The sequence below is a fragment of the Armigeres subalbatus genome, chromosome 3, assembly GCF_024139115.2.
Source record: "Armigeres subalbatus isolate Guangzhou_Male chromosome 3, GZ_Asu_2, whole genome shotgun sequence".
NCBI classification, from domain to species: Eukaryota; Metazoa; Arthropoda; class Insecta; order Diptera; family Culicidae; genus Armigeres; species Armigeres subalbatus.
In genome coordinates this window covers 366,975,608-367,003,514 of record NC_085141.1, presented here as the reverse complement: position 1 = coordinate 367,003,514, position 27,907 = coordinate 366,975,608, and the positions used below count along the sequence as shown (strand labels likewise).

Sequence of the window (27,907 nt, the reverse complement as noted above, 5' to 3'; positions counted from 1 at the left end):
GGAAGAAACGCAAACTTTAAGCTCATAGTATGTACACAAATGTGCTTCGAGTGGTCCAGTAAAATATTTGTAATTCAGTCCATCATCCGTTTTAAAAAGTTCACTCAAATATGATTTGATAACTACCGAGGATAAATCACCATCATGGGATATTTTTTTTTTTTTCCTTGTCGGGTATATTTTATTACTGCGACCATTTTTTTGATCTATTGTAATATATTCCCCTTTTTTTTCTTGCTATGTCATTATGGCGTATCGCTATTGGAAGTGATCGTCATTGTTTGACTAACAGCTTCTCCCCAACACGGCTCAGCTTTTCGAATGAAATGCACCACCGAATTGGGATTTGTTCTACCAAGCTCAAGTGGTTCTATAAACCGCTTGGTGAAGAACTTTCGTCTTGTTCGAAAAATTGCCGGCTTAACAGATGCTCCGAATATTCTGGGATATAAGTGGGATATAAGTGAGCACAAAGACATTGATGATAGTTTTCGGTCGCATATTTCTTGCAACAAAAAATCGTCAACTATCTCCTTCTGTTGTTGGTTTTCGTTTTCCATCGTACTATGAACTGATGTTCTCCCAAGTATCTCATAATAGAGAGAACTTTCGGGAAAAGCTGTAAAATAAGAATTTACTATTAGTTAAAGTGATAACTATGAAATATGTACGAGGTTTATGCAAAATCGAATTTAAAAAATTACCTTCGGTCAAAAAACATAATATCCTTGCCGCTTCCGTTTCGTTGGTCATTACACTCTGATGTTGTTTGGCGTTTAAGTTTGAATCTTCAAAAACAGAATCGTTAAGTACACTGTTGTCCAAATATTTTTCCGAAGAATCACCACCAAACCATCTCCTACAATAGCATAGGTCTCTTATACGTGTTGTCTTATACATATCCGAGGCTGTTTTCGCTGCAATTTTCCCCCATTTTTGCTTCACGTCGGTCACAGTTAGCAGTGCAACCGTTGGGGTCCTATAACAAAGTTTGCGTTGAAATTAAACAAATTTCGTATGAAGATTGTAGTGTATACGTACTTGAGCAAATAATACAGAACTGCCATGACGTGTTTGCACTTCCCCATTCCAGCCTTGCAGGAACATTGAAATGACCATTCTGGAAAAGAGCACCTCGTCCTTATTCTGATGGTATGTGGCTCTGAACTTGGTGAAGAAGATTGCAGACATGTAGAGAAAATTCTGACGCCGTCCTGGTGGATCTCTTCAACTCCAACTATAAGCAAGTGTCCAGCTTTATAAACTCGTTCACCCTCGACGACTAAACGGCTTCCACCAGCAGCATAATCAAAAACGTTAGTCAAATCGACCGTAACACAGCATGTTTCAACTGTTTCTGCTAGTGAATCCTGTAGTAAAAGTAGGGTTGAAAAATCATTTGCAAGCACGGTAAAACGGATATAGCGCCCAGAAAAAAAACTATCACATACAGAATACGAAATATTGAACTGTTTCCAATTGAAACAACTAACAAAAATTTGAATTTTCATTAAACATTTTTAGAACTAAAAGTTGTTTACTTTTCGACCAGAAAAAAAAATGCCTTTTTTTATTTGGAAAAAAATCATCATAATTATCCATGAACAAGCTAATTTCAGACTCATTCAAAATTTTAAACTTATTTGTTCAATTTGTACTTACCATGACCGAAATTAAACTGAAAATCACTTAAAACTATGCAATTTGAAAAGTATAAAATTTTCCGTTTCAATGTTTATATTCGCGTCACTCACACAAGCTGTCAAATTTTGCTTCGACCTCGCGAATGGCACATATCACACGACCTTCCTTCTGCCAAGCTCCCGTATGAAGGGGGAGGGAAGAATATCAGTGTGGAAGCTGATACACTCACAAAAAACTCCGCATTATATTCATGAGTTCACACATGGATTTTTGCAATGGGGGTAGCGAAATGGATTCCATATTTTCGACAATATTTTTTGGAATATATCATGCGCCCACATGCATTGGATGAGTGTTCACACATACTATCCATGTGGGTCATAGTATCCATGTGTGAATTTGTATGCAATTAAGTATGTGCCGACGCATGATATGCATATTTCAAAATACATGGATTTTTGCCATAAAGTATGTGTCGATTTTCCTGAGTGTATATCTCCACTGGCAAACTGGTTTGACTTTTTGGCTCATATGCCATCGCGTGCGGAAGGATTTGCTATCGACGAGTACTTCGGAGACAATAGATGAGAATGAACGATCCGCTGCAGTCTCCTCAGTCAAGTTCACCGTACCAGCAGTGGTGGAAATACTCGCTTCACGAGTAAGAAAAGAGTGTAATTGGGCCTACCAAAAATGCCACACTCGCGCGAACCTACTGCCTGCATTTTTCTGGAGCTTGCTTTGTTCACGAGTACGGGCAGAGCAAAACCAAAAAGCAGGGCAGTATTTTGTTCGGGAGTAAAAATCACGGTCGCGAGTATTTGTGGTTACTTCGAATACGATGAATAAATTTTACTTGACATAAACACAATAACAATAAACAATAGAGGTAATAAACTATAGAGGACTATTGTCGCTGCGGTTCCCATTGTTATCGTCCCCAAACATGTTGGGTACCTATCTGTCAAAACGTTCTGATTTTTCCTTTGTTGACATTTAGTGCCCTATCCTCGCCAGCAAAAGATGTTTCGCCAGTGACGACAGCGACAATCTTCCTCTATAGTTTATTACCTCTATTCAATAAACAGTTGTGTTCTTGCACGAACATCAGTGAGAAACATGCTCCGATGTTGTTTTATGACTTATGCAACGTACACACCAGTCAAGCAGTTTGACGAACATTGACTCCGCCCCCAAGAAAACGCTTCGGTTGCTGCTTTGTTTGAACGTGTGTGAAGTTGTTCGAACAACCATTTGACAGTTGGCGGCTCGGTTGGAAAAAATTAAAACGGTTTGATTTTGGTTTGAGTTGTCGGGGGTGGAGTCAAGGTTAGCCGAACATGTTTGAGCATTTGTAGTGAAGTTGCACAAACCCCCATATATTTTTTGATGGTTGGTGCTCAAATTGGCGCTTCGGTCGTTCGTGTGTGATATTGTTGGTCGAATAAATTGATTATTCGTGCCGCTGTTGGTAAATGGCAAATGGCAAATCAACCCGAATGACTCGCGAAGCTTCACGAACATTTTTCGGGGTTTGTTTTTTTGTTTTCTCTGCGAGTAGTAGGTAGGCAAGAAAAAGGCAAAACAAATGTTCGTGAGTCTTTTGCAGTGCCTACTTCTCGTTTTGTGAGTAAGGTTCGCAGATTTCCACCACTGCGTACCAGGAACAATATAACGTTAAGTTCAAATTTACTGCAACTGTGATCGTGAAGAAATTCAAAATCAAAAATCTTTCGATCATTATGAAGACAATTCAGTGGCAGCAGATGCGGTTAATGATATATTGAGGAAGATTTGGGATTATTCTTTGAAGTTTTTGCATCGTGCGGTAATGTTTCTTGGGTTGAATGTAAACACCGATGAAGTTTCTTAGGACAAAGAGCCACAGAGAACAGACATGGAGGCTCGAACAAAATTTCATACAAAACATGTGTAAACAAACACACCGAACCGCAACGCCATCGACGTCGACATTGCAACTCACAATCTCATTTTGACAACACGATGGCGCTGATATGCTCTTGCATGCATAACGACACTAGCGCACAGTGGCATTTTTTGATGACGCTAGCGCTGATTATGCAGGGGATAACGGCGACATTCCAAAGTTATTTCAAAATGAACAGTAAAAAGTTATCACAACATGGCGAGTGCAGCTTCAACGTCTGTTCTCTGTGATAGAGCTCCCGGCCTAAGAAAACAGAGATAATTTTATGATTTTTCAAAACAAATCTAGCAAACGAAGCACAGCACCTACGAAAGTTGATGCAAAACTTTTGCAGAGCAGGCAATCCCAGGAAATTCTGTTAATCCTTTACAAATACTAGGACCGCGTAGCCACTTTGGCCAAATGGCATAAAGTTGAGAGCAAGATTTTGAGTCCGCTTGACAAAGACCGAGCGGGTGCTGAATCTGAATCGAACATCTCCATAAACAAGTTGAAGGAAGAATTGAAGTCAAGGCACTGCAAATATCTATGCGGCGATGACGTTTTTTGTAGTTGTTGGGCTAGCTGGATAAGTACTCAACCACATCTTATATGCCTGTTCAGTTCAGTGCCAGTTCACAGCGATACTTTGTTGGAACGTGCCCGATTAGATTTGAGTGTAGCGTCAAATATCATCAACGCATATTCAAGAATTTTACACGATCTTAGGCATGACCACAGACAATTGATGAACGTGGCAGCAGTGATGGAAACAAGAAGTTCGTTGCTGGAAGAGAAGCAGAAGGAGTACGGCGATATACTCAGTGCAATGGGTAGATCTGTTGCTGTATCGGAAAAAGATATTCCGCAGAGTTGGCACAGGCAGTATCGGATTGTCTAGATGTCGATCATGATTGAAAGCGAATTTGAAATATTATAATTTAAATGTTTTCTTAAATTAGCTATGAATTGTATTTAATAATAAATAAGCCAGAATACTGTAGTTCAATCAAAACTGTTTTTTGAATAATTATTAGGCGAGGCCTAGCCCTCGTATGTAGAAGACATCATACTTTGACGACGAGGTGTTTAAGGAAGCGCTCCGCCGCGAGCATAATACTCTCGATCTGAGCGGTGAGCAGCTGATAACAGTACTCTCGCGTGCATGCGATGCCACCATGCCTAGGAGAGTCTACCCTATAGGAATGGGAGGCCACCGGCTTACTGGTGGACTCAAGCAAATAGCGAACCTGCGCCGCGCCTGCCTACGGGCACGGAGGCGGATGCAGCGAGCACGCACAAAAGATGAGCGTGTTGAACGACGGGTGGCGTTCGTGGCTGCTAGAGCCGCTCTAAAGACTGAGATTAGATCAAGCAAAAAAGCCTGCTTCGAAGGCCTGTGTCAAAGCGCCAACGCGAATCCATGGGGTGACGCCTATAGGGCCGTAATGGCCAAGACACGTGGGGCGATGGCCCCTACAGAGCGGTCTCCAGAGATGAGACCCAAGTCCCTGGCCTCACTTTGTGGAGCTGCCAGGGGCCAGGGTGGCCGACGAGGGAAGAGTAACTGTGGCAGAAATTGCGGGGATTGCACAGTTCCTTAGTGTAGGTAAGGCGCCAGGACCGGATGGTATTCCGAACCTGGCCATCAAAGCGGCCATTGCTGAGGCTCCCGAGATGTTCAGATCCGTCATGCAGAGATGCCTGGACGAGAGAGTCTTCCCTGAAGCATGGAAAAGACAGAGCTTGGTCCTATTGCCAAAGGCGGGAAAACCACCGGGGAATCCGTCGGCATATAGAACAATATGCCTGCTCGATACGGCGGGGAAGGTGCTCGAGAAAATCTTCCTCAACAGGTTGCAGATACGCACAGAGGATGCGGATGGTCTATCGTGTAACCAGTTTGGCTTCCGAAAGGGTAAGCCGACCATAGACGCTATCTTGTCAGTTACCAAATCCGCGGAGGGAGATAGCTATCCAGCGTAAGAGGAGGGGAGTTCGTGGTAATCGTCGGCTTCGCTGACGATATTACGCTGGAGGTCTACGGCGAATCGATCGAAGAGGTGGAGTTGACTGCAGCCCACTCGATCGCAATTGTGGAGGAGTGGATGAGTTCCAGGAAGTTAGAACTGGCTCACCACATGACTGAGGTGGTTGTTGTTATCAACCGAATGTCGGAGCAACAAGCAGTGATAAAGGTAGGCAACTGCGCGGTCACCTCTGAACGCTCCATCAAACTCTTGGGGGTAATGATCGACGATAAGCTCACCTTTGGTAGCCACGTCAATTACGCCTGCAAGCGTGCCTCCACAGCTATAGTGGCATTGTCCCGGATGATGTCCAATAGCTCTGCGGTTTATGCCAGCAAGCGCAAGCTTCTGGCTAGTGTCGCTCTGTCCATACTGAGGTATGGGGGGCCAGCTTGGGGTACGGCCCTGCGTATTAACTGCTACAGAACGAAGTTAGAAAGTACGTATAGGCTCATGTGCCTAAGAGTTGCGAGCGCGTACCGTACCGTGTTACACGATGCACTTTGCGTCATCACCCGTATGATGCCTATTGACATCATTATCGGTGAAGACATAGAGTGCTTCGAAATGCGCGGCACGAGAGGCATCTGTAGGTTGCAATGGTCAAATGGCAGCGTGCGTGGGACAGTTCCACTAAGGGTAGATGGACACATAGGTTGATACCAAATTAAATTTCCAGAGGAATTTTTAATTAATTTTCTCAAGAATTCCTGGCTGAAAATATGAAGATATTCCTAAGAGGAATTGTAGAGAATAAGGCTTGATCAATAAATTCAACATTATTCAAATTGATACATCATTTCGTTCAACAATAAAAAAAATGTAAATCCGCCACTCTATGATATTTTCGGTGTTTGCATCACAATTTCAACTAACTGCATCATGGTAGGCGTGGTTGAGTATAACAAACAACACATTGCCGTTGCCAACGCCAAACTGTATAGTTTAGGCAAGTGGTCATTCTTACAACGGATGGCATGACGAACGCATCAAATTGGAAGAACAGAGGAGCAAGACTTATAAAGAAACTCCAAACCACTTTGCAGAACGTAATGAATGAGTTTGAGTTTTATTTCATAAAATTTCGTGAACCCTGCTAGCTCAATATTTTAGAAATTGAAATTATGCACAGATCTACAGTATTAAATATTTCCAGAAAGTGTGATATGAAAGGCAAAACAAAATGTTTTCTAACTACGTCATATTTGAATCAAATTATGTTAAAATTCTATTGAACATTGAAAATGTTTGAATTAGACTCGACTTGATTTGATTTTTTTTTCAAGATTGGAATTGAATTGTAATTAATTTGATTATATTTGAAGTAGGGTTGAAGTACAATTTTATTCTATTTAAGATTAATTAAGTTTCACATTGAGCAAAAGTGTAGGTTTGCAGTATCAAAGATGGCGAGTTCGATTCTATGACCGACCTAAAAAGCTTTCGGGTGGGAATTTGTTTTGATTTCCTGGACATAGTATATTCATGGTGTTTGGCACACTAAATGCATATTCAAACAATGGCAGGCATAAAACAGCTATCAAATATTAACTGTGGATATGCATATAGAACAGTTAGTTGAAAACCAGCCCAACGAATAGAGCCATTAAACAGAAAATCAGATTGTATTAAACTTGGGTTTGACTCGAATTGGATTAATGTAAAAAATAAAATGATGGGTTTATCTTAAGTTTAATAATCAAGAAGTTCGATTAGATTTGAATGAATTTAACTTTGAATTTCATTTCGACTACAATCAAGATTGAAATAGATTAAAAATTGTTTGAGATTAAATTTAGATTTTTTTCGTTCTTGGATTCAATTTAGAATTTAAGTTGGACCATATTTGTATTGCAAATTTGGATTGGATTTAGATTGGTTATAGATTAAAATTAAATTAGACTTGAACTTGATTTGGCATGAATTATTCTGAATTTAAAAAAAATATTTATGATTAGATTAGTTTTACGATGGACACGCTTGAATTACGATTTTATTCTCTTGAAAATGGATTTAATCTAGACTAGATTTGTATTGAGTTGAATAGAAATTTAATTGGAAACAATTTGAATTAATATTAAAAATGGAATGGTTCTGTGTTGGTTTAGTATTAGAATTCGAATGGAGTTCAATTACATTAGAAATTAGGTTGATGAACATTTGTTTCAGCTGAGATTTTTTATTTACTTGGACTACACACTTAACTCATTTCACCGTATTCGGTAAATTTTACCGAAATCTCAACAGCAGAACTGTTCGGTAATTTATTTTACAGATTTTTTGTAATTTTTTCCATTGCTCAACTGTCAAAATCAACGAAAATCAGTTAAATTATTTACCGAACAGTTCTGCTGTTGAGATTTCGGTAAAATTTTACCGAATTCGGCGATTTATTTTAAGTGTGTAGGATTAGATTCGAACAGGATTTATGTTGCATCGGATAGGGACTCGGATAAGGATCGAAATTAAATTGAATTGCACTTAAGGTGACTCGGAGAGGCACTACACACCATGTTATTTTTCCTATCTTTTGTCTCTTTCTAGCATTACTACCTCGTAATTCTGGAGCATCGTATTTCGGTTTTCAGTTGTTTGTTGTAACTGTAAACGTATCAGCATGTAGATTGCGTGTAAGCACGCGCCGGTGATACTTTTTCAAAATCATATTTGTTGTAGAAAAAAAATTAAGCATTCAATGATGAAATGATGACGATTTGATGATTGTTTGTGCTTCCCGTGTCACCTTAAACTACATTTTGAATTTATTTTTTTTAAACGCTTTTTTGTATACCTAGTACATGCACTGTCACAAAATCCTAGAACCCTCACCCCTAAAACCTGTGACGTCATTTTTGAATGACCCCTTAGGTATTTGACTGTTTTATCTAATTACGAACTCGTTTAGTGTTCTATCAGCAGCGTTTGCAGAAGTGGGGGCCATATTTTTTCGCACAGCTGTGTAAAACAAATCGAAATGCATCATCAGAACTGGTGCCCCCCGCAATTGGGGCTTATTGAAAAAAAATTATCATGGGTTGTAGCCAAGGAGCTAGACTTTACTAAGGTGGCGCAGATCAGCGTTGCGTGCCACTAGTTATTTCTTTTACTCTCCCGCTGATATTATGCAACGCAAATAGTGACGTCACTATTTGCGTTGCATAAGATCACCGGGAGAATAAAAGAGACAACCAGTGGCACGCAACGCTGATCTACTCCACCTGTAATAAATCTAACTCGATAATTATAACCCCGAAACAGTTCATTATCGCAACAGCTACGAAAAACGTCTCTCACTGTATGCTACCTATCGAGAGAGTGTATACAGACATGATAAGAGAGATTTTCTCATTCTTCTATGGATTCAAACCATGTGTTCTATTAAATTCTATGTCTATAGTTCGTACAGCCAACCATAGGGCGGTCCCTTCCCCATCGAGTACAAATAAAATAATCTAATAGTGCCGATAATACCTTTATGTTATCTAATTCAAATAGATCACTAACGTACGGTCTTCGGGTATCAGTAGTTTTATGATCATATCTATTGACATTCAGCGGCGGCCTTATCGAAATCACCGTCGATTTAGTACGTACCTCCTAGAGTGGATTCTTATCACTCGGCATCTTTTTCTAGGTGAATCTCACCGGTCCGCTATATAAAGTTTTCCCCTGTTATACACTGACCATCAGTCTTTCCATCCCAGCAGAATTTTTAGCAACGAAATGTTCATATCGTCGCGTGTTCTTCCTAGCTTGCTAATGCTGGCCCTAGGGGTCGTATGGTGCGCGGAACTTCCCAAACGGGACTGGTGGGAGAAAGCCGGGTTCTATCAGATATATCCGCGCTCGTTCAAGGACAGTGACGGTGACGGGATCGGTGATCTGAACGGAATCACTTCCAAGCTGGCTTATCTGAAGGAGATAGGGGTCCGGGCGTTTTGGATGTCGCCAATCAACAAGTCGCCGATGGTTGATTTCGGGTATGACATCTCGGACTATCGGGATATTCAGCCGGAGTACGGCACGATGGCGGATTTCGAGAATCTGGTGAAGGAGGCCAAACGAGTGGGTTTGAAGGTGATTATGGACCTTGTGCCGAATCATTCCAGTGATAAGCACGAGTGGTTTGTTAAATCGGAGAATCGTGATCCGGATTACGATGCGTATTATGTGTGGCATGATGGAAGAGATAATCCTCAGGGTGGGCGGAAGCTTCCTCCGTCAAATTGGATACAGGCTTTTAGGAAAAGCGCTTGGCAGTGGAGTGAAAAACGGCAGCAGTACTATTTGCACCAGTTTACGGTGGAGCAGCCGGATCTGAATTACCGGAATCCGAAAGTAGTGCAAGAAATGAAAGACATTATAACATTTTGGCTGGATAAGGGAGTGGACGGGTTTAGAGTGGATGCTGTTCCGTTCTTGTTTGAGGTTCTACCCGCGGCAAATGGCTCATTTCCGGATGAACCGGAAAGCGGGTTGACTCAAGATCAGGATGATTTTGACTTTCTGGAGCATGTTTACACACAAAATCAGCCGGAAACGCTAGACATGGTATACCAATGGAGGGAGCTGGTAGATAATTATCAGAAGGAAAAAGGCGGTGAGACGAGAGTTCTTATGACCGAGGGTTACACGAGTTTAGAGGAGCTACGCAAGTATTATGTTAGTGCGGCGGGTCGTTTGGGGTCACACATGCCTTTCAATTTTGGGATGATTAATGATTTAAAGATTGATTCTACGGCTGACGATTTCGTGGAAGTGGTTCAGTCGTGGATGAATATAGTACCGACGGGACATGCAGCCAACTGGGTGGTGAGTATTTGCGAGAAGGTAAATTTTGAACACTGAACAAGTGACTTCGTTTCACCAGATGGGAAACCATGATCGCCCGAGAGTTGGCACGAGGTTTGGCCAATCACGCATTGACGCAATGAACATGATCATACTGAGTCTACCGGGAGCCACGGTTACATACCAAGGAGAGGAGATCGGGATGACCGATGTGTACATATCATGGGAGGAAACTAAAGATCCGGCGGCATGTAATGCTGGCGAAGATTTGTTTGCGGAGAAGTCAAGGGACCCGTGTCGAACGCCATTCCAGTGGGACAGTTCGACGCTGGCTGGATTTACTAATGGAAATACAACGTGGTTACCGGTGGGGCCAGATTACCGAACAATCAACGTACAGGTTCAAAATGGACTGGAGAAAAGCCACCTGAAGGTGTACAAGGCAATGATGCGACTTCGCGAGGGTAAGACGTTCCACTATGGATCCGTCAAAGCCAGAGCAGTGAACAGGAATGTGTTCGCCATCGTGCGTGAACTGGAGGACTACAATACGTATATAACGTTGGTGAACTTAGGGAGTGCTATCGAGACGATTGACGGAATTGGTCTAGCAAGTAAATTGCCGAAGAAATTGAGGTTCGAAGTGGTGGGTGTCAATTCGCATCATGTTCGAGGGTAAGTTAAGACAAAGTAATTTTTTTGAGAAGATTGACCAAATCTGTATTGTTTTTCAGAGGAGCAGTTGCAACCAATGACATATTATTGCTTCCAAATGAATCATTCGTACTAGTCGCAAGAGTTGCACCGGTTGATCGACTACAAGAATCAATTTGCGAAGCATGGCTGGAACAGTGATCGAGAGATGTTCGAAGAAAGAAGTGGAATCGTGAAATCCATCGTTACAATTACAATATAAATAATTTATTTTGGTAAAATTTAAATCATTACTGTACAATCATACTGGATAGATGCATTGCTTGAGTTGACTTGCTTTGTCGTACGTTTTAAAACACTGGATCCAAGGGATTTGCTGAACAGTAACTGTCGTCCGGTTTCCACTACACTTATCACAATCCTTGTATATGTATTAGTCTGACTTCCTTCCGAAGTTTACGCTACGAGACTCGATGAACACTTTTGTTTTCTTTGTATCAATGGCATGCCTTATTGTTGTTGTAGTTATCGATTCGCTGCCGGGGTGACAATCGATTGCTGCAAGGTGGAATGTTGTACCATGAGGAAGTGTACCATTGCTTTTGTAATATCAATAAGGAGGTAATGCTGGCGTCTTCCTTTCAGTTATTTAGTTTGCGGGTAATCGATGTGTGGGTGTGCTGCTATTCTTCGGGATCATCGCTTGCGCCAGAAGATCCGCGTCAAACCCGATAAGGCGTAGGATATCCTATAATGTAAAGTCGTTAGCTCATATACGGAAAGTTATGATTCGGCCACCTCCATATTTACCAAGCCCTGGCTTAGTTGACCATAACCTAGCAGAATTAGACAAAAAGCTTGCGCCGTTTTTGACAATTAGAGGTTAGATAGTTTATTGACATCTATTGATTCATATTTTATTTACATTACATATGAGATAAAAGCAATTCAGTATTAAGTAAAAAAAGCAATCCTAATTCACCCTTTTGCCAATTGGACGCTTGGGTTGGACCGATTATCTTCCAAAGCCTTCGCAACCAGTTCCTGGTGGTTATCAGAGTCGGCATCCACCTGCTTGTTATCATCTTGACGTTTGCTGTCGTAAGCTTTGCTGTTGTTTTCATTGTGTGCGTAATTTCCGCTGTAAGTATCGAACCATCACCATGAATTTCGATTGTTTTTCGAAACAATAGTTAGTCATCAGACAAAGTGATGAGTCATATTAAAATTAGGAACGGGATTTGTACATGTATGTATGACATTGGGGAACTATTGCTAAACTTTAGCCGATACTACCAACCGCCACCAATTTGAAACTGTACACGTTTGGATGGTAACATGAGTGCGGTCGATTGTGCGCAAATGTAGCGGTTAGTGTGCACGTGGATGTGAAGCGAGGGACACAAGAAAAGAAAACCATTGTTGCGATACGGAATTCTCGTTAGAATAAGTTTTTGTATGCTACGTACGAAGAGGAGATCGAACTGAGCAGCCAGTCCTTCCAGCCTTTGTTGTTTTCGTCGATTTTGGCCTCGACGCCCTCGCAGAAGTACTTGCGATCGTGGCTGCGGCCGCTCTTGGCATCGCACAGTATCCGCTTCCGGCACTCGAAGTCGCACTCCGGCCGTACGGGTGAGTTCTTCCAGTAGTGTCTGCAAAAAAAGTCGTGTGTTTATTAGGTAGTTCATCCTTTTTCTCCTATACAATTGATCCAAATTATATCAAATATATTATGAACATTATTTTGGTAAGTTGAATTCTGGCTTCCGGTAGGGCCTTAATTAAAATTCGATGGATTCATAATAAATTGTACGGAAACAGGCAAGATTTTCCAACAAACTTGTGTTGCACGAACCAAGATCATCCAACCAAACCAAATAAATCAGAATGTTAAACATGCACGGTTATGAACATTTATTGAAACCAACATAAACAACATTGATGATCTGTGGATTCAGCGAAAATAGTGGCGGCTGATACAACCTGCCAGAAGAATGAGAAGCGTGTTTTTCATTTCTGTACAACCAAAATAGTTGGATAATTCGTACCGTTGGTTCTTTGGGGCAGCAGGGACTATGTCCAAGGGCTTGACGATCCCTCCCCAGGACAACCGTGAGTGGTGGCTGCCTAGGATGTGTTGGGGTTTGACAGTGGGCTCTCTAGCTTCTATAAAAATTGCATGTATCCGTAAGTGGGTAACTTGTGTCTGCTGAACACCACAACATCTTGCTCGAGGAACAGTTTGGTTTCCGACCCGTTCGTTCAACCGTATACCAACTGACCCGAGTTACCAACTTTCTCGACGGAACAAGTTTGTCTCAAAAACATCCGCCATGGCCTTACTCGATGTCGAGAAGGCATTTCACAATGTATTTGGAAGGCTCCTTTCAAGAGGCTCGGAAGCCTCCTATCAAGAGTCTCGAAAGCCTCCTTTCAAGAGGCTCGGAAGCCTCCTTTCGAAAGGGTCGAAATCCTCTTTTCGAAAGGGTCGAAAGCCTCTTTTCAAAAAGGTAGGAAGCCTCTTTTCTAGAGGTTCGAAAACCTCCTTTCAAAAGGCTCGGAAGCAACCTTTCAAAAGGCTCGGAAGCCTCCTTTCAAGAGGCTCCAGAAGCCTCCCTTCAAGAGGCTCAGAAGCCTCCTTTCAAGAGGCTCCAGAGCCTCCTTTCAAGAAGAGGCTCAGAAGCCTCCTTTCCAAGAGGCTCAGAAGCCTCCTTTCAAGAGGCTCAGAGCCTCCTTTCCAAGAGGCTCAGAGCCTCCTTTCAAGAGGCTCAGGCCTCCTTTCAAGAGGCTCAGAAGCCTCCTTTCAAGAAGGCTCAGAGCCTCCTTTCAAGAGGCTCAGAAGCCTCCTTTCAAGAGCTCAGGCCTCCTTTCAAGAGGCTCAGAAGCCTCCTTTCAAGAGGCTCAGAAGCCTCCTTTCAAGAGGCTCAGAAGCCTCCTTTCAAGAGGCTCAGAAGCCTCCTTTCAAGAGGCTCAGAAGCCTCCTTTCAAGAGGCTCAGGCCTCCTTTCAAGAGCTCAGAAGCCTCCTTTCAGAGGCTCAGGAAGCCTCCCTTTCAAGGCTCAGAGCCTCCTTTCAAGAGGCTCAGAAGCCTCCTTTCAAGAGGCTCAGGCCTCCTTTCAAGAGGCTCAGAAGCCTCCTTTCAAGAGGCTCAGGCCTCCTTTCAAGAGGCTCAGAGCCTCCTTTCAAGAGGCTCAGAAGCCTCCTTTCAAGAGGCTCAGGCCTCCTTTCCAAGAGGCTCAGGCCTCCTTTCAAGAGGCTCAGAAGCCTCCCTTTCAAGAGGCTCAGAAGCCTCCTTTCAAGAGCTCAGGCCTCCTTTCAAGAGGCTCAGAAGCCTCCTTTCAAGAGGCTCAGAAGCCTCCTTTCAAGAGGCTCAGAAGCCTCCTTTCAAGAGGCTCAGAAGCCTCCTTTCAAGAGGCTCAGGAAGCCTCCTTTCAAGAGGCTCAGAGCCTCCTTTCAAGAGGCTCAGGCCTCCTTTCAAGAGGCTCAGAAGCCTCCTTTCAAAGAGGCTCAGGAAGCCTCCTTTCAAGAGGCTCAGAGCCTCCTTTCCAAGAGGCTCAGAAGCCTCCTTTCAAGAGGCTCAGAAGCCTCCTTTCAAGAGGCTCAGAAGCCTCCTTTCAAGAGCTCAGAAGCCTCCTTTCAAGAGGCTCAGAAGCCTCCTTTCAAGAGGCTCCAGAAGCCTCCTTTCAAGAGGCTCAGAAGCCTCCTTTCAAGAGGCTCAGAAGCCTCCTTTCAAGAGGCTCAGAGCCTCCTTTCAAGAGGCTCAGGAAGCCTCCTTTCAAGAGGCTCAGAAGCCTCCTTTCAAGAGCTCAGAAGCCTCCTTTCAAGAGCTCAGGAAGCCTCCTTTCAAGAGGCTCAGAAGCCTCCTTTCAAGAGGCTCAGAAGCCTCCTTTCAAGAGGCTCAGAAGCCTCCTTTCAAGAGGCTCAAGCCTCCTTTCAAGAGGCTCAGAAGCCTCCTTTCAAGAGGCCTCAGGCCTCCTTTCAAGAGGCTCAGAAGCCTCCTTTCAAGAGGCTCAGGAAGCCTCCTTTCAAGAGGCTCAGAGCCTCCTTTCAAGAGGCTCAGAAGCCTCCTTTCAAGAGGCTCAGAAGCCTCCTTTCAAGAGGCTCAGAGCCTCCTTTCAAGAGCTCAGAAGCCTCCTTTCAAGAGGCTCAGAAGCCTCCTTTCAAGAGGCTCAGGCCTCCTTTCAAGAGGCCTCAGAGCCTCCTTTCAAGAGGCTCAGAAGCCTCCTTTCAAGAGGCTCAGAAGCCTCCTTTCAAGAGGCTCAGAGCCTCCTTCAAGAGGCTCAGGCCTCCTTTCAAGAGGCTCAGAAGCCTCCTTTCAAGAGGCTCAGAGCCTCCTTTCAAGAGGCTCAGAAGCCTCCTTTCAAGAGCTCAGAAGCCTCCTTTCAAGAGGCTCAGAAGCCTCCTTTCAAGAGGCTCAGGCCTCCTTTCAAGAGCTCAGAAGCCTCCTTTCAAGAGGCTCAGAGCCTCCTTTCAAGAGGCTCAGAAGCCTCCTTTCAAGAGGCTCAGAAGCCTCCTTTCAAGAGGCTCAGGCCTCCTTTCAAGAGGCTCAAGCCTCCTTTCAAGAGGCTCAGAAGCCTCCTTTCAAGAGGCTCAGAAGCCTCCTTTCAAGAGGCTCAGAAGCCTCCTTTCAAGAGGCTCAGAGCCTCCTTTCAAGAGCTCAGGCCTCCTTTCAAGAGGCTCAGAAGCCTCCTTTCAAGAGCTCAGAGCCTCCTTTCAAGAGGCTCAGAAGCCTCCTTTCAAGAGGCTCAGAGCCTCCTTTCAAGAGGCTCAGAGCCTCCTTTCAAGAGGCTCAGAAGCCTCCTTTCAAGAGGCTCAGAAGCCTCCTTTCAAGAGGCTCAGAGCCTCCTTTCAAGAGGCTCAGGAAGCCTCCTTTCAAGAGGCTCAGAGCCTCCTTTCAAGAGGCTCAGAAGCCTCCTTTCAAGAGGCTCAGAAGCCTCCTTTCAAGAGGCTCAGAAGCCTCCTTTCAAGAGGCTCAGGCCTCCTTTCAAGAGGCTCAGGCCTCCTTTCAAGAGGCTCAGGCCTCCTTTCAAGAGGCTCAAGCCTCCTTTCAAGAGGCTCAGGCCTCCTTTCAAGAGCTCAGAGCCTCCTTTCAAGAGGCTCAGAAGCCTCCTTTCAAGAGGCTCAGAGCCTCCTTTCAAGAGGCTCAGAAGCCTCCTTTCAAGAGGCTCAGGCCTCCTTTCAAGAGGCTCAGGCCTCCTTTCAAGAGGCTCAGAAGCCTCCTTTCAAGAGGCTCAGAGCCTCCTTTCAAGAGGCTCAGAAGCCTCCTTTCAAGAGGCTCAGAAGCCTCCTTTCAAGAGGCTCAGAAGCCTCCTTTCAAGAGGCTCAGAGCCTCCTTTCAAGAGGCTCAGAAGCCTCCTTTCAAGAGGCTCAGAAGCCTCCTTTCAAGAGGCTCAGAAGCCTCCTTTCAAGAGGCTCAGAGCCTCCTTTCAAGAGGCTCAGAGCCTCCTTTCAAGAGGCTCAGAAGCCTCCTTTCAAGAGGCTCAGGCCTCCTTTCAAGAGGCTCAGAAGCCTCCTTTCAAGAGGCTCAGAAGCCTCCTTCAAGAGGCTCAGAGCCTCCTTTCAAGAGGCTCAGGAAGCCTCCTTTCAAGAGGCTCAGAAGCCTCCTTTCAAGAGGCTCAGAGCCTCCTTTCAAGAGGCTCAGGAAGCCTCCTTTCAAGAGGCTCAGAAGCCTCCTTTCAAGAGGCTCAGAAGCCTCCTTTCAAGAGGCTCAGAAGCCTCCTTTCAAGAGGCTCAGGCCTCCTTTCAAGAGGCTCAAGCCTCCTTTCAAGAGGCTCAGGCCTCCTTTCAAGAGGCTCAGAGCCTCCTTTCAAGAGGCTCAGAAGCCTCCTTTCAAGAGGCTCAGAAGCCTCCTTTCAAGAGGCTCAGAAGCCTCCTTTCAAGAGGCTCAGAAGCCTCCTTTCAAGAGGCTCAGAAGCCTCCTTTCAAGAGGCTCAGGCCTCCTTTCAAGAGGCTCAGAAGCCTCCTTTCAAGAGGCTCAGAAGCCTCCTTTCAAGAGGCTCGGAAGCCTCCTTTCAAGAGGCTCCAGAAGCCTCCTTTCAAGAGGCTCAGAAGCCTCCTTTCAAGAAACTCAAGCCTCCTTTCAAGAGGCTCAGAAGCCTCCTTTCAAGAGGCTCAGAAGCCTCCTTTCAAGAGGCTCAGAGCCTCCTTTCAAGAGGCTCAGAAGCCTCCTTTCAAGAGGCTCAGAAGCCTCCTTTCAAGAGGCTCAGAAGCCTCCTTTCAAGAGGCTCAGAAGCCTCCTTTCAAGAGGCTCAAGCCTCCTTTCAAGAGGCTCAGAAGCCTCCTTTCAAGAGGCTCAGAAGCCTCCTTTCAAGAGGCTCAGAAGCCTCCTTTCAAGAGGCTCAGAAGCCTCCTTTCAAGAGGCTCAGAGCCTCCTTTCAAGAGGCTCAGAAGCCTCCTTTCAAGAGGCTCAGAAGCCTCCTTTCAAGAGGCTCAGGCCTCCTTTCAAGAGGCTCAGAAGCCTCCTTTCAAGAGGCCTCAAGCCTCCTTTCAAGAGGCTCAGAAGCCTCCTTTCAAGAGGCTCAGAAGCCTCCTTTCAAGAGCTCAGAAGCCTCCTTTCAAGAGGCTCAGGCCTCCTTTCAAGAGGCTCAGAAGCCTCCTTTCAAGAGGCTCAGAAGCCTCCTTTCAAGAGGCTCAGGAAGCCTCCTTTCAAGAGGCTCAGAAGCCTCCTTTCAAGAGGCTCAGGCCTCCTTTCAAGAGGCTCAGAAGCCTCCTTTCAAGAGGCTCAGAAGCCTCCTTTCAAGAGGCTCAGAGCCTCCTTTCAAGAGGCTCAGAAGCCTCCTTTCAAGAGGCTCAGAAGCCTCCTTTCAAGAGGCTCAGAAGCCTCCTTTCAAGAGGCTCAGAAGCCTCCTTTCAAGAGGCTCAGAAGCCTCCTTTCAAGAGGCTCAGAAGCCTCCTTTCAAGAGGCTCAGAAGCCTCCTTTCAAGAGGCTCAGAAGCCTCCTTTCAAGAGGCTCAGAGCCTCCTTTCAAGAGGCTCAGGCCTCCTTTCAAGAGGCTCAGAAGCCTCCTTTCAAGAGGCTCAGAAGCCTCCTTTCAAGAGGCTCAGGAAGCCTCCTTTCAAGAGGCTCAGAAGCCTCCTTTCAAGAGGCTCAGGCCTCCTTTCAAGAGCTCAGAAGCCTCCTTTCAAGAGGCTCAGAAGCCTCCTTTCAAGAGGCTCAAGCCTCCTTTCAAGAGGCTCAGAAGCCTCCTTTCAAGAGGCTCAGGAAGCCTCCTTTCAAGAGGCTCAGGAAGCCTCCTTTCAAGAGGCTCAGAAGCCTCCTTTCAAGAGGCTCAGAGCCTCCTTTCAAGAGGCTCAAGCCTCCTTTCAAGAGGCTCAGGCCTCCTTTCAAGAGGCTCAGAAGCCTCCTTTCAAGAGGCTCAGAAGCCTCCTTTCAAGAGGCTCAGAAGCCTCCTTTCAAGAGGCTCAGAGCCTCCTTTCAAGAGGCTCAGGCCTCCTTTCAAGAGGCTCAGGCCTCCTTTCAAGAGGCTCAGAAGCCTCCTTTCAAGAGGCTCAGAGCCTCCTTTCAAGAGGCTCAGAGCCTCCTTTCAAGAGGCTCAGGCCTCCTTTCAAGAGGCTCAGAGCCTCCTTTCAAGAGGCTCAGAAGCCTCCTTTCAAGAGGCTCAGAAGCCTCCTTTCAAGAGGCTCAGGCCTCCTTTCAAGAGGCTCAGAAGCCTCCTTTCAAGAGGCTCAGAAGCCTCCTTTCAAGAGGCTCAGAAGCCTCCTTTCAAGAGGCTCAGAAGCCTCCTTTCAAGAGGCTCAGGAAGCCTCCTTTCAAGAGGCTCAGGCCTCCTTTCAAGAGGCTCAGAAGCCTCCTTTCAAGAGGCTCAGGAAGCCTCCTTTCAAGAGGCTCAGAAGCCTCCTTTCAAGAGGCTCAGCCTCCTTTCAAGAGGCTCAGAAGCCTCCTTTCAAGAGGCTCAGAAGCCTCCTTTCAAGAGGCTCAGAAGCCTCCTTTCAAGAGGCTCAGAAGCCTCCTTTCAAGAGGCTCAGAAGCCTCCTTTCAAGAGGCTCAGAAGCCTCCTTTCAAGAGGCTCAGAAGCCTCCTTTCAAGAGGCTCAGAAGCCTCCTTTCAAGAGGCTCAGGAAGCCTCCTTTCAAGAGGCTCAGAGCCTCCTTTCAAGAGGCTCAGAAGCCTCCTTTCAAGAGGCTCAGAGCCTCCTTTCAAGAGGCTCAGAAGCCTCCTTTCAAGAGGCTCAGAAACCTCCTTTCAAGAGGCTCAGAAGCCTCCTTTCAAGAGGCTCAAAAGCCTCCTTTCAAGAGGCTCAGAGCCTCCTTTCAAGAGGCTCAGGCCTCCTTTCAGGAGGCTCAGGAGCCTCTTTTCAGGAGGCTCAGAAGCCTCCTTTCAAGAGGCTCAGAAGCCTCCTTTCAAGAGGCTCAGAAGCCTCCTTTCAAGAGCCTCAGAAGCCTCCTTTCAAGAGGCTCAGAAGCCTCCTTTCAAGAGCCTCAGAAGCCTCCTTTCAAGAGGCTCAGAAGCCTCCTTTCAAGAGGCTCAGAAGCCTCCTTTCAAGAGGCTAAGAAGCCTTATTTCAAGAGGCTCAAAAGCTTTCTTTCAAGAGACTCAGAAGCCTCCTTACAAGAGGCTCAGAAGCCTCCTTTCAAGAGGCTCAGAAGCCTCCTTTCAAGAGGCTCAGAAGCCTCCTTTCAAGAGGCTCAGGAACCTCCTTTCAACAGGCTCGGAAGCCTGCCCTTCAACAGACTCAGAAGCCTCCTTTCAAGAGACTCGCAAGCCTGCTTTCAAGAGGCTCGGAAGCCTCCTTTCAAGAGGCTCGGAAGCTTCCTTTCAAGAGGCTCGGAAGCGTCCTTTCAAGAGACTCGGAAGCCTCCTTTCAAGAGGTTCGAAAGCCTTCTTCCAAGAGGCTCTGAAAGCTCCTTTAAAAAAAACCTCCCTTCAAGAGGATGAAGCGTCGTTTCAAGATGCCCAGAAGCTTCCTTTTAAGGGTCCAATGTGGAGGAATGTCAAGAGTTATTTAGGTTAGAGCCCAGTCACGACTGAAGTAGTCTCACACTCTGGCAACTGCCAACAAAAATTCAAATTTTTATATCATATAAATAAGAACTTGTTCAGCTGCAGCTAATTACGGGATCGAATCGATTGGTCTTACTTTTCGTAGGACTGCTAATCACCACTTACTTGTAATACAGGTCGAACAGCTCCTTGTTGTCTGTCATATTGTTGATCAGCAAGTCCCAATCAGCAGGCCGGAGACCACGCATTGTATACGCTGCCCGCGTTGAATACAGTTTGTACCAAATAGGATAGTCGTACAGGTTGGCTTCCTTCAGGTTCATAATCCACGATTCGTGGTCTACTACTAGCTGCAACAAAGCGAAAAATTACAAATCCGTAACACTTCGATATACCCAACAGATGTCTCACCCGAGTGGTGTGCTCGTGATCTCCATCTATGTAATAAATCCGGTAACCCGGATTCAGATCGTTGTAGGGAGTCACCGACGGCCCGATGTACGCTATGCTTGTTGCTCGACCTGTAACCTCAAAACCATTAGTTCAAACACCTCACTCTAATGCTCACCCACGCCACTTACTCAAGTCATGCGGATCGTAGAACACCTCGAACTCATCGAAGTGCGTATGGCCAAAGAATTGCGCCACGATCGTACTCTCGTACCGGGACACAATTTTGTAATAGTTCCTGCTCCAAACCTTCAAACAATCCGAATGACCCGGCGGAATGTGTCCGATCACGTGAACTTTCTCGTTGGCAAACTCCGCACTCTGCAGTTCGTAGATAAACCACGACAACTCGGTGGCAGGATCGGTTGAGTTGAGCAGCAACCACCAGTTTTTGTTGTTGCAGTAGTTCATGTTCATCGAGATGATTCGGTAGCCCGGTCGAACGAGGACCGAGTAGAAGGCACCGCGACGAACCGTGTGCGAAACGCTGGCTGGTAGCCATCGTCGCCACTGGACGTCCAGTTCGTCGTACAGCCACGAGATCGAACTGTCGACCTGTTGAACATATGGAGGGGGAAAGCTATTGACTGGAGCGCTCTCGTGGTTTCCCAACGCGGGGAAGATTGGAATACCGGGAAACTTATCCGACATCTGTTTGACTGTTTCTTTGAGAACCTTTAGATTTTCATCCTTGGTTTGGTTCCAGACATCGTGCGGCGGTAGATCACCGGTCCAGATGATGAAATCAATATCTGAGTGCGTGTCGGCGATGTGGCTGAGCATGTGTTCGACCGTTCGTTGAGGTGTGTCGCACTTACGGTAGTCACCCCATTTGCCGGCCGCTCCATTCGGTGTTGTTGGACGGCCATTGGTCAATCGACAGCAAAGAGGCTCGTTGCAGTCTGCGTTGGATCCCTCGGCGTAGTACGGATCGAAGTGCGTATCCGAGAGATGCAGTACTTTGAAAACTGGCCCTCCTTCTGTGGGAAGGGAAATCTCGTGGACTTCCGGTTTGGGGACTGGTGGGAAATCTACTTCCCATTCGTGGTATGGGTTGTAGATATCTTCACATGCATCACCGATGATGAAACTGCAAATTTCATCTGGACCGATGGTGACTCGCTTCAGGACGTAGATTACTTCTACGCCGAACAGTTGACTGACACCTTCGCATACCCGAGGAGACTGGATCTTCAGATTAACGCAGTACTGGTAGATGGTTTTGATGATCTCTTCTTTGCTTTTGCCAGTGCGGATGTAGTGCTGGAGTAGTCCAGCACCTGCTTTGCAAGCCGTACATGACACTTGGGACATCACACTGGTTTCCAGCTCAAAAGCCACCTGCTGTAGGTTGAAGTATTTGATTGTTTTTGTGAGTAGTGGCGGAAGATGTGACTCTTCTTTATTGTAGGAGAACAAGGTCCGTGCCGTAGCATTTTCTCTGATTTCCATCAGGCGCTTTAGAATTTTATCATCGTGGTTCTCGGAATCGATAACGTGATAGCTCGTAGGAGGTAATCGATGAACGTTATGCTGATTCTCGAGTAGCGGGTGTACACTTCGTGGTACGGTTTGGATGTTCCAGTCATCGTCCGGCTGCTGCCACTCGACTTGAGCTTTCCGCTGGCCACCCCCCGATGAGCTGAAGACGAACGGGTGAGCTACAATTGAATAAATTCAACGTTATTGCTTGGGCAAATTAAAAAAACATAGTCAACAAACTTACACTGTGTGAGTCGAAAAAGTTCCAGTAGAAACACCAAAAGGATAGGAAAATAGTATTGACTCATGGTGATGGTGAATTGGATGAAAACATGTGTGATGAAGACGTGTTGGAAACAGGACGACCTCGAACGCGTGCTGGTAGTTGATTGATGGGCGTTCGACGGCTGCTGCGGCCCGTCCAAAGGTAAAGTCTGGAACAAAGAAAACAGGAAACTCATTTTAATTATCCGTCATCAGGAGAGTACGTAGTACAAGTGAGTAAACCTCAAATGCTAGACAGGCTTGAAAGTGAAACCCACCAAACTTGATCGCTAAAAAAGGAGAAATATGACAAACAACGTCACAAATCAGGAAGCGCAAAAGATCCGTAACAGAAGCAACGCATGATCATACCTCCGAAGCATCGAACAAGCTCATAACGATAAAAAAACTACGATATGTGGTGCATCATCATCAGTGAGAGTTTCGAAGAAAGTGACAAGATCGCGGAAGACGATGAGCTCCCATTATTCGATTAAAAGAGCGTAGACGGCGGATATCAACCAACTGAGGAGATGAAGCATGCGACAAGAAATAATTGCGACACTTCTCGAGAAGCAGGAAAAGTGATTTTCCGCTAAACAAGAAAGCAATCAAGCTCATTGTAGGGTTGACCTTAATGCGTTTAAACCGGTCCCGACGCACGGTTGGATGGAGAAGTGGTTCGTCGCGCACCTTTGCCACCATTTGGAGATATGTACGTCAGTCGGTCGATAGGAAAGCTCTCTAAGTTTGCAATACGCTCGCCAATTTGAGATCGAAGCGATTTATCGCACGAGACAGTTTTATCGGCTTGCATAATCCATTTTAAAACTGTGTCATGCCCGACGACTTTGGATACGACTGATATATGGGTTGAGATCATAGACAAATAGATTGGCGACGAAGTTAGCATTTCAATAGTGCTATTATTTCCTTTTGATATTTCGACCCTTTTCTGATTTGTTTACCCCGCGACAGACAGGTGAGCAACCGAGCACTATGGTCATTATTTATTGTTCCCTCAGCAAGTGGGATTACGAACAATAACATTGTCACAGACCGACTACCGGCCATAAGTAGCGTTTCACCATCCAGTGTTGTCGAGTAGAGATTTGCACTTTGTTTGTCACCGAGGCCAGTCAGCAGGCAACAAAGACAACAATTCCAACGAGCTTCATTGAGATTTTACAAAGAAGTGAGATTCTTGGCATTTACCTCGAGAAGCATGCGTGTAATGTCTATCGCGGAAAACTACTATTAATCTATCTACGATCTTTTGAATGAATCACACTCTCGTACTCATTCATTCATTCGTTCAGACTATTTCCATCGGGTTCACACTGCGGAACGATTTTATGACTGAAACATTATCGTTTTATGCTTATCCGCTTGTTCTTTTATAATTTTGCTATCACACATTATTATACAACGTCTATTACAGGATCAAACCAAGCGTTCTGGAAGTAGAACTTCTCTACACGAAAGTAATTATGAACTCTTTTCGCATACAAACCTGTTCGCGGTTAAGTGGGTCAACGAGACGAGACCCCGATAGCGCCGGCCGCAGCCGATGGTCATTCGAAGTGATGGACCAGCCGGATAGCCGGCGCTGCTGGGTCAGTCTCTTTTTCTCTTTCGTTTTCTTCCAACTCGAAGGGAGGAAAGATAAATATTACTTTCTTGTACGACGTGAATGAATGGCAGATCGAGTTATTAGCGATCATTAGTGGCTTATATTGTTATGATGGAGGGGAGGAGAACTGGACAGTGCCTTCTTATGGGATGTGGCATATTTCTTTTTCTTCTCTTGTGGAAGAATGTCCGGCGAGAAAGCGAAATTGTTGCGCTTACTAATTTCCGCTGAATTAACGTGAGGATTAGCAGTGACTTTTACTTGAAAGATCTCTGGGGATTTCTCCTTTGGTAATTGCTAAGTAGGTTTTTGTACTAATTCCTAGACATGATTGAATAATAGACTTAATGTGGAAAATAAGTTTAGCTATGCTCGAAATAATCAATACGTAGGATAATTTTCACATCTGCTGGTTTGAGTATTTAAGAAGGTCCAAAAAGAATGAGAGTGAGCGTATACGCGAGGTGTCAAATTTCTATCTCAGTTAAACACTCAAGTTGTTTTTTATTCTAAAACCAAGCCCAAAGTACTCTGTTAGTAGCCGCATATCGTTAGCCACTCAGAATCCTTGATGGCTGTAGACTTTTTGTTTCGTGCACCAATCGATGCCGCCCAAAATAGTGACTTTAGTGACCAAAGCTGACGAAAAAGGGACCAAATAGTGACTATCAGTTGCCGAAAAAGTGACCAAATAGTGACTTTCAGTTTCAGTTGCCTAAGTCTATTTTATATTAATAATCAAAGAACAAACTATGGCAGAAATGGCCCAATAAATAGAATGATGTCATGTTATAATGCACATTGTGAAACAATTGATGTAACGATGAGTAAAACCGATCTAAAAAAAGTGTTCTTCTCTCAACAAGTTAGCTAATGACTGAACTACACATAGACTAGATAATAAGTATTTTTTGTACATTTGATTGACGGTAAATAAATAAATACCTAAGTTGCAAGTTCGATGAGACGAAATCAAGCGTTTTTGGGATTAAGGAGAATTTTTTTTCGTAATTTGTGGCGGAAAACATCTTTCACTCACCACTCTTTTTTTAGAGCGAACTCAGAAGAGAAACGAAAATCATACACGCTATCTTTTATCTACTCAAAGACTAAATAAAATTGTATTGCCCTCTCCTTTAATCCCACGAATATTTTACTCAATATCAGTCAAAAGCAGGACTACTAAAAACTATGAGTAGTCTTGCAAGCAAAACAAATTTTTACGCCACTGGAAGTGAGCGAAACATGGTTCTCATGTTCCGTATCTTTTCCAAAAAATGATTTTTCGGCGAAAATCTGCTTGAATGAGAATGCTTCTCGTGAGAATTATTGAAAATTACGATCACTGGATTAGCTGAACACCTACTTAAGAAAAATACAGAGAATTGTACGATTTGTCATAGGTGCCACGGCAGTTTTAGGAATTGTTAGTGCGAGAGGAACAACAGTACGGATCGTTTTGGTAGAAAACGAAACAAAAATTATTTAGATTCAGGTACAATGAGCCTGGGATTAAACGCTTGACCTCCTGCTTATAATGCAGGAACATGCTCTCTGAACTTTTAAATATTTTACCTCCAAAATACGCAGATATTCCGACTTGCTATGCGTATTCATGAAAGATTTTTGCTATTGAATTCGACAGCGCATCTTCTTCTTCTTCTTATTGGCATGACATCCCCACACTGGGACAGAGCCGCCTCGCAGCTTAGTGTTCATTAAGCACTTCCACAGTTATTAACTGCGAGGTTTCTTAGCCAGGTTACCATTTTTGCATTCGTATATCATGCGGCTAACACGATGATACTTTTATGCCCATGGAAGTCGAGACAATTTCCAATCTGAAAATTGCCTAGACCGGCACCGGGAATCGAACCCAGCCACCCTCAGCATGGTCTTTCTTTGTAGCCGCTCGTCTTACCACACGGCTATGGAGGGCCCGACAGCGCATGCAATCTTCAAAATTGGGGAGACTTGATCTCCTTTCTATGATATTAAATATTAAGTCTCCTCATATTGAGGCAAAAACTTAAAATCCAAATATCCTGAAATTTTTATCAGTGAAGATCATTTAGGATATGTATCTATGGCTTTGTGCTGTGAAAAAATGATAGCATTTGGTCATTATTGGGAAATTTTGCGTGGCCACTAAAACATCCTTAGGGGAGACAAAACACAGTAAAAAATAGAGTAAACAGGGTTGTCAAATAACTCGCCACATAACGATCATTTGTGTAGAGGATCTATTATAAAAATACGCTATAACAACGCTACTTTAGCTCTGGGTAAAACAGGGGAGAATCAAGTCTCCCGTAAGGGGTCTTGTCTCCCAAGGAATCACGTATCCCCACCTTCCCTTACTTTATAAAATCTAAGTCGGCGGGTCTCCTGCTTGCATGACTGTATACTAGACCTCTTCATGTTTTCAAAAAAGTATCAAACATTCAATCGGTCAGCCCAGCATCACAATTCTTATGCTAAAATAAGTCTCCTGTCAAATTTTCAGCTAATTCGGATAAAATTTCGAGGATTTTTTCCAAGATCCGTAATTTCATTTTCACCATGAACAAAGCATTATCCAACGGATACATAGAACTTTCTTTAAAAAATCTTAGTCAATAGTTTCAAAATAGTTGAAAATAGTGACTTTTTGCGAGAAAAAATGACTTTAGTGACTACTTGAGGTCGAAAAAAAAGACTTTTTAGTGACTTGCCGAAAAAAGTGACCAAGTCACTAAAAAGTTACTCGCTACCAGGCCTGCAATCGGATCGTTATTGGAAATCAAACAATAAAACCCAGCTGGGAGGGTCTCATTTTTTTCCCTGTTGGGTATTTTAATCACTGCAACCATTTGTTAGATCTATTGTGATATATGCCCCATTTCATATAGCTTTGTCAAGTTGACGCATCATTGCTATGTAGAGCAATTGCATCACCTTGACTACCAGCGTCTTTCCAATACGGTATTATGGTTCTGATGAATCGTACTACCAAATTGGGACTTGTTCTCCAAACTTCAGAGGGTTCTATCAGCCCCCTGTTGAAGAACTGTAATCTTTTTCTAAAAATTGCCGGACAATGGCATAACAGATGTTCCGAGTCTTCCAGATGTATACCGCAAAAGCGACATACATCATCTTGAAGTTTTCCTAGCAGCTTCAAGTGATAACGGCTCGGGCAATGGCCTGTTACAAGACCTGTATATGTGTTAAGATCTTTTTTTGAAAGATCTAAAATTTTGCGAGTGATAAATACGTTTGGTGTGATGAAACGTTTAGACAGCCTCGCAATCAAGGTGTTCTTCCAAATGTCCTCTATTTTTGAATGTTCCCAAGATTTGAGTTCCATTCTAAGAGAACACGCAGATACACCACAGAGGGTCTCATACTTTCTCAATTCCGACATCGTCGCATGATCCACTCCATCTGTCTCCTGGTCGTTTCTTGCAGGACCGCAAGTTTCGAAAATGCTGAATAACAGCGTTTTGATTTTAAATGGGTTTCGTCTGTTACCAAGGGTTAGATTGGCGACTTCTGGTGTATGGTCCTTGCCTTAACCCTTTCAGGCCTTATACAAAACCATTTCCATAACATATTCCTAAAGATCAAGATACATAGTCAAATGGTTTGAGAATCATCCAAACTCGCCATATATTCTTAAATATCAAGAGACATGGTAAGATGATTTTGGGACATCCTGGATTATCAAAAACGTCCTTGAGTTCAGAACTTGCGGTCTACACTCTAGCTTTTTTCGTCGCTTCAAGCTTTGATATTTATTCAACCATATCCTCAACATATTCGTGAAGACCATGGTTTTGGTTTTTGTTTATCCTAGGTTGTCTAAACCAGCGGTTCTCAACCTTTTTGATGAGTGGTCCCCATTGAGGCCTTGTCATTGCTTGAGGTACCCCTTAACAATTTTTTTTATAGAGCGGAAAATCCGTCTCCCTCATTATATGAATTTGATGTACACAATTTATGATTTATTCATCTTATTGTTCTCGTAGGCTTTAAAATTGAAATAGCAAACATTACAGTTGTTGAGTTATTTTGATACAGGAGGTGTTGAATTATATAAATATTGTAACAAG

The 27,907-nt window shown here is 44.3% G+C and overlaps 3 protein-coding genes across 7 annotated transcripts in view; 1 reads left to right on the top strand and 2 right to left on the bottom strand.

Moving 5' to 3' along the window:
* Positions 1-245: 245 nt before the first annotated feature.
* On the bottom strand, positions 246-1,751 carry LOC134222876 (uncharacterized). The gene is made up of 4 exons (XM_062702019.1): positions 1,663-1,751; positions 1,042-1,370; positions 705-979; positions 246-619 (listed from the first exon to the last, which is right to left on the bottom strand). The coding sequence occupies exons 1-4, from the start codon at positions 1,663-1,665 to the stop codon at positions 246-248; spliced, it is 981 nt and encodes a 326-aa protein (XP_062558003.1). The 5' UTR covers positions 1,666-1,751.
* A 7,508-nt stretch (positions 1,752-9,259) lies between these two features.
* LOC134226353 (maltase A3-like) lies at positions 9,260-11,266 on the top strand. Its single transcript, XM_062707085.1, has 3 exons — positions 9,260-10,413; positions 10,472-11,067; positions 11,127-11,266. Exons 1-3 carry the CDS (start codon positions 9,325-9,327, stop codon positions 11,245-11,247), a joined length of 1,806 nt encoding a protein of 601 aa, XP_062563069.1. The 5' UTR covers positions 9,260-9,324; the 3' UTR covers positions 11,248-11,266.
* A 25-nt stretch (positions 11,267-11,291) lies between these two features.
* LOC134226352 (sphingomyelin phosphodiesterase) overlaps positions 11,292-27,907 on the bottom strand; it is a 291,906-nt gene continuing 275,290 nt past the window's right edge. For 2 of the 5 annotated variants that reach the window (XM_062707082.1, XM_062707081.1), the window contains exons 2-7: positions 22,161-22,350; positions 20,566-22,095; positions 20,396-20,505; positions 20,150-20,334; positions 12,516-12,698; positions 11,913-12,187 (exon numbers count right to left, since the gene is read on the bottom strand). In XM_062707082.1, the coding sequence (XP_062563066.1) occupies positions 12,025-12,187; positions 12,516-12,698; positions 20,150-20,334; positions 20,396-20,505; positions 20,566-22,095; positions 22,161-22,224 (2,235 nt within the window). In that variant the 5' untranslated portion in view covers positions 22,225-22,350 and the 3' untranslated portion in view covers positions 11,913-12,024. Of the gene's footprint in view, positions 11,795-11,856; positions 12,363-12,515; positions 12,699-20,149; positions 20,335-20,395; positions 20,506-20,565; positions 22,096-22,160; positions 22,351-27,907 lie in introns of those variants that run through there. The other 3 variants (XR_009983457.1, XM_062707083.1, XM_062707084.1) reach the window with 3 other exon arrangements.

Excerpts from the sequence above, each read along its gene's own strand:
- LOC134222876 (XM_062702019.1), bottom strand. Across the intron at positions 980-1,041 it reads GTTCTGTATTATTTGCTCAA|GACCCCAACGGTTGCACTGC; the intron begins GTACGTATACAC and ends ACTTTGTTATAG. Across the intron at positions 620-704 it reads ATTATGTTTTTTGACCGAAG|CTTTTCCCGAAAGTTCTCTC; the intron begins GTAATTTTTTAA and ends CTTATTTTACAG.
- LOC134226353 (XM_062707085.1), top strand. The coding sequence starts at position 9,325 with ATGTTCATATCGTCGCGTGTTCTTCCTAGCTTGCTAATGCTGGCCCTA. Across the intron at positions 10,414-10,471 it reads GACATGCAGCCAACTGGGTG|ATGGGAAACCATGATCGCCC; the intron begins GTGAGTATTTGC and ends TCGTTTCACCAG. Across the intron at positions 11,068-11,126 it reads AATTCGCATCATGTTCGAGG|AGGAGCAGTTGCAACCAATG; the intron begins GTAAGTTAAGAC and ends ATTGTTTTTCAG.